Source organism: Setaria italica, chromosome III, assembly GCF_000263155.2.
Source record: "Setaria italica strain Yugu1 chromosome III, Setaria_italica_v2.0, whole genome shotgun sequence".
NCBI lineage: Eukaryota > Viridiplantae > Streptophyta > Magnoliopsida > Poales > Poaceae > Setaria > Setaria italica.
In genome coordinates, this window is record NC_028452.1 from 42496566 (window position 1) to 42502291 (window position 5726).

Here is a 5726-nt window from a genome sequence, read left to right on the forward strand (position 1 = left end):
TACGATGGACGAAAATTAGACGCTCCCAGCACCTCGACGGGAAGATCATCGTGTGTGTGTGTGTGTGTATATATATATATATATATATTTTGATTTAGTTTGTATATATATATATAATATGTACACTAATTAGATTTGTATATATATATAGTACACTAAGAATTGTATAGTATTTGTATGAATACTTGTTTGATTCATTTAAATACTTATTTGATTCGTTTAAATACTAGTTTGATTGATTTTATTATAAAAAAAGTTCTCAACCACTAAAGGTTAACTAAAGGGGTACGTGAGATATGCACAAAATTATAGGTGCCATGCAGGCTTGCATGGCGCTGTACGCACGCACTTTAGTCCCGGTTAGGCGACCTTTAGTCCCGGTTTGTAACACCAACCGGGACTAAAGTAGGATTTTATATCCCGGTTGAGGGACCAGTGATAAAAGATCCCCCTTTTATCTTGACGGATTAATCCCGGATGCATTTTCGGAAGATATGCAGTCTACGAACCGGTACTAATACCGAGTTCTCTAGTAGTGCTGGATGATGTAAGTGCCTTGACTCTTTTTATGTAGCACGGATATGGTTAATATGACTCTACTTTATGGTCACTGCCATCAGATATTATATTTGCTTTTGTGTCTGCGATCTGTCACACAAATTTTGATTGCATAATGTTTTTGAGATTCATTAGGGTTGTTCTTTGGTTCCCACTTGTACCTGCAGAATTATTGTTTCAAGAGAGATGTTTTAATTTAGCCGAGTTGGTGAGTGTAAGCTTCTTCATCCCTTGCCAACATTTCAGCGCGTACAAGCATTCAGCTACAATAGGATCACCAGTAACCTCAGGAAAACCACGACCCGACGGGTTTTCTGTGGTGAACAAGCTTCCCTTCTCTTGTACTCCCTCCATTATATTCTCAAATTCTCAAATATAAATCTTAACCCCTTTTTCCTTGTACAGGCTTAGCATCACAGTGCAAACCCTCCGTTCTTCAAATTAATGTAAATCTTCATCCTTTTTTCCTTTATAAGCTTAGCATCACAACCCCAGATTTGGTACTCACAAGTTGTCCACCAGAACAATCGAATCTTTATTGGGTATGGCGCTCCACAGTGACCACACCTTTAGCCATGAGTCGGAGCTGCTGGAGGATGGAGCATGCATATTTGAGAATTCTTGAGCAAGCTGTACGCTGATCGCTCCGAATGTCGTGCTTTTGACTACTCCTATTGAGATGGATTTTTAGGATGCTCTCCGCATCAAATTCGAGCAAAACTGTCGCGAATGAGCACCTCATTCCCATCCCAGGTTGCTCTCCAATCTTCTACTTGTGGATGATCCAATGCAACTGGCTAGAGGTAGCTGATCCTTGCCGTATCCAATCGCATCATATATAACCACAGGTCTACAGATCAGGCCCGGCAGTATGCACAGTGCTCCCATCACCTGAGCAAGCAGGTAATTAAACCTTGCCGAGCAATTACCACACATGGCTGCTGGCGAGACGACGACACCACCGTTCAGTTCCGTGCACGTGAACAGGCGCCTGGCCACCGCCAACCGCCTCATGGCGGCCGTCCACGCAGCGCTCGCCGCCGCGGCCATCGCCCACCGCGCCCTGCACCTGCATCAGCTCAGCGGCGGCGTGGCCCGCAACGCCGCCATGGTTGCGGCGGACCTGACGCTCCTGTTCCTGTGGACGCTGTCGCAGTCGGGCCTGTGGCGGCCCGTCTCGCGCGCCGCGTTCCCGGACCGGCTGCTGGAGTCCCGGCGGCGCGGGGACCTCCCGGCCGTGGACGTGCTGGTGGTGACGGCGGACCCAGACAAGGAGCCAGCGTTGGGGGTGATGAACACGGTGGTGTCGGCCATGGCGCTGGACTACCACGGCGGGAGGCTGAGCGTGTACCTATCGGACGATGCCGGGTCGCCGCTGACGCTGATGGCCGCCCGCAAGGCCTACGCCTTCGCCAGGGCGTGGGTGCCCTTCTGCAGGAGGCACTCGGTGCAGTGCCCGTGGCCCGACAGGTACTTCGCCGGCGACGACGGCCAGGATGACGGCGGCGATCGCTGCGGTGAGGCCGCCGAGGAGAGGCGAAGAATGAAGGTATCTGTGTAACGATGATGGAGCTAGCGTCAACAATGTCTTTTGTACGTATAACTTAATTTCTGTGCAGAAAATGTACGAGACGTTCAAAGGGGACATAGAGGAGGCCAGTAAGGAGAACAGTATTTCCAGGAGCTGGACGAAAGAAAAACGTCAGGATCACGATGCTTATGTCGAGATAAATCCAATTCAATCAAAGCAATTCCTGATCATCAGTTGAGTTGAATTAACTAGCAGCTTCATCTATATATGTAAATCTGTATCTTGCATGCAACCAATTCAATCCGCAGATCATCACCGCGGGCGAGGAGGACGACGACCAACAGGGCGAGGAAACCATGCCGTTGCTGGTGTACGTGTCCCGCGAGAAGCGGAGGGCGTCCCCTCACCACTTCAAGGCCGGCGCTCTCAACGCCCTGGTGCGCTGTCATCTGCTTGTATCAATCCTTAATTCCTTGTTGGTTATAATAATAATCCGCTCTCAACTGCTAATAAAAAACTGAGCATTGATTCTAACCCTTACAGTTGGTTTTTGATACGGTACTAATATAAGTACCAGTACGAAGACTAACACGGATCGGATGACGGCAATGATATGATCTGCTTGCAGCTGCGGGTGTCGAGCCTTGTGAGCAACGCGCCCTACTTGCTGGTGCTCGACTGCGACATGTCCTGCAACAGCCGCTCCTCCGCCCTGGAGGCCATGTGCTTCCATCTCGACCGATCCCCGCCGGCGCCGGAGAGCCTCGCCTTCGTGCAGTTCCCGCAGATGTTCCACAACCTCAGCCCCAACGACATCTACACCAATGACCTCCGATCCTTCTTCGCGGTAATGTATCAGACTCACTCGTATGTTGAGTTGTTGACATGGCCAGCTCTCAGCTGACAAGCGATGATCAATTGCATGCGTCCGGCAGACTCGATGGATCGGCCAGGACGGCCTCCGGGGCCCGCTCCTCGTTGGCACCGGCTTCTACGTCAGGAGGGACGCACTGTACGGGGCCATGCCGTCCGCCGCCACCTCGTTGCCGGCGCACGGTGCAGAGTTCTCGTCCATGGAGGCCGGCGAGCTGGTGAGGAGGTTCGGCCACTCCGACGACCTCATATCCTCCGTGCGCAACCTCCACCTGCAGAAACCACCTGCGACTGGTCTCCAACGTCGTCGTCTTCCTCGAGACGCGGCGCTGGTGGCCTCCTGCGCGTACGAGACCGGCACCGGGTGGGGCGACGAGGTGGGGTTCATGTACCAGTCGGTGGTGGAGGACTACTTCACCGGCTACCGCCGCTTCTTATCCCGGGGCTGGACGTCGGCCTACTGCTACCCGGCGCCCTCGTCCCGGCCGCCGTTCCTCGGCACCATGCCCACCAACCTCAAGGACGTGCTGGTCCAGAACAAGCGCTGGATGTCTGGCTTTCTCGCCGTTGGCCTCTCTAGGCGCTACTGCCCGCTCGCCTGCCGGGGGCTCCTCGCCGTCTCCGTGCCGCAGGCCATGACCGTCGCCTACTTCGGCTTCCTTTCGCTCTACGCGTTCCCAGCGCTGTGCTACGCCACCCTGCCGCAGCTCTGCTTCCTCCGCGGCGTCCCTCTGTTCCCGGACGCCGCCGCCGCCCCGTGGTTCGCCGCCGCCTTCGCATCCTCCTTGGTGCAGCACCTGGTCGAGGTGTCGGTGGCGAGGCGCGGGCTGGCGGTGCGGACGTGGTGGAACGAGCAGAGGTTCTGGATGCTCAACGCCGTCACCGCCCAGCTGTTCGGCTGCGTCAGCGCCGTCCAGGACCTCGTCGGCGCCGCCGCGCTGCGCTTCGACCTCACCAGCAAGGCCGACGACGATGATGGCGGCAGGCTGTACCAGAAGGGCGTGTTCGACTTCACGGGGTGCTCCACGCTGCTGCTCCCGGCCACCACCCTCTGCGCCCTCAACGCCGCGGCGCTGGTCGGGGGCACCTGGAAAATGATGACCGGAGGCGGCGGCGGCGGCTTGTCCGGCGAGATGTTGCCGCAGCTGTTTCTCCTGAGCTACGTGGCGGCGCTGAGCTACCCGCTGCTGGAGGGGATGTTCCTCCGGATGGACTCCGCAAGGGTTCCAGGGCGCATCACCGCACTCTCAGTCGCCTTGGCCGCGGTGCTGCTCTCCCTGTTTGGATAGGGACGGCACCCCCTCGTCTGCCATTATATTCGTCAAGACGATGGAGTGCAAAAAGCTAGAAGTACATGGACATGGCGAACCGTACAAGCTATGGCCTCGTTCACGTAGCTGTGTAATGCAAACTCGAGTGTTGTTGAGTCTGCTGGCACTCTGAGTGCCATCAGGCACGGAAACACTAGATTTGAGTCGGACATGCAGATCGAGTGCTTGTACGCTCAAAACTATTGAAATCCTTAACAAAAAGTACTTCTCATCCTAAGCTGCTTGACCTAATTGTTTCAATGGAGTTGACCCTAAACCCTTGTCCCCGGCTAGCTTCGCCCCTGCTGCTAACAGGTGTCAGAGCTAAGCCATTGCTATACCTAATAAAAACTGCCACAATACATGAAAACAAGAAAAAAAAATAGATAAATCTATATGGATTAGTATTTTAGATTATGATCTAAATTTCTCTTTCCTTGACATACACTACGGGAAACCTCAAAGTCGCCAAGTGTAATTGCTTCGCCGAGTGTATTATTGTGGGCACTCGGCGAAGGACCCGTTTGCCGAGTGCAATCCTAGAAATACTCGGCAAAAATAATACACTCGGCGAAAACACGATTTGCCGAGTGCCACCAAAAAAACACTCGGCAAACACCCACGGGGCACTCGGCAAAGATGGGGCACTCGGCAAAGTCTTGAGCACGTGACTTCCACGTGCCGCGCTGTACCGTTGCCGTGACGGACGTTAGGCTTTGCCGAGTGTCGACGGGGGACACTCGGCAAAATCCATGTTTGCCGAGTGTCTCGATGGGGCACTCGACAAAGATGCTAGTTTGCCGAGTGTCCCTTGTGGCACTCGGCAAACCTGGGGGGGTTGCCGAGTGTTTTTTGGCACACTCGGCAAAAAAAAAAAACCTCCTCCGCCCTCCAAACTTTTTATACTCCACATGTATGAGATTTGGCACTGCATGGTACAAGGTGGACTTCTTATTGACCTGTTTGCTATATTTAATCAATTAATTTCATTTAGAGTAATTTGTTGATTTAAGTCAAATTTGAACTGCAGATGTTTGGAATAATAGAATAATATGAGTGGAAAAATCATATTCATGTTAGTGAGTCCAAATTGAGGTCTTACCCAGAAAATGAAAAGAAATTTCGAAATTTTGTTAAGGAAACACGACTACGAACGTGTGGCCAAATGATTGTTTAATTCTCAAAAATACAAACGAAATTTGAAAATCACGAGATTTTGCAAGATGCTATGATTTCATATGTTGTGGTAAAAAATTGACAAGGTTTCGCACAAGTTTTGACAAAAATAGATAAATCTATATGGATTAGTATTTTAGATTATGATCTAAATTTCTCTTTCCTTGACATAATATAGATATACCAATCAAAGAGTGGATTGCTATATTCTCCTCTCCACGTGGGAGAGCCCAACTGCCAGCATGCGGATGTTTCCGTGCTGTCCCGTTGCCGTGCTC

At 52.0% G+C, this 5726-nt stretch overlaps 1 protein-coding gene across 1 annotated transcript; it reads left to right on the plus strand.

Moving 5' to 3' along the window:
* The first annotated feature begins 1419 nt into the window (after window positions 1–1419).
* LOC101756193 (cellulose synthase-like protein G2) lies at window positions 1420–4524 on the plus strand. Its single transcript, XM_014804966.2, has 5 exons — window positions 1420–2107; window positions 2178–2285; window positions 2398–2526; window positions 2718–2936; window positions 3025–4524. The coding sequence occupies exons 1-5, from the start codon at window positions 1493–1495 to the stop codon at window positions 4249–4251; spliced, it is 2298 nt and encodes a 765-aa protein (XP_014660452.1). The 5' UTR covers window positions 1420–1492; the 3' UTR covers window positions 4252–4524.
* Window positions 4525–5726: the final 1202 nt, after the last annotated feature.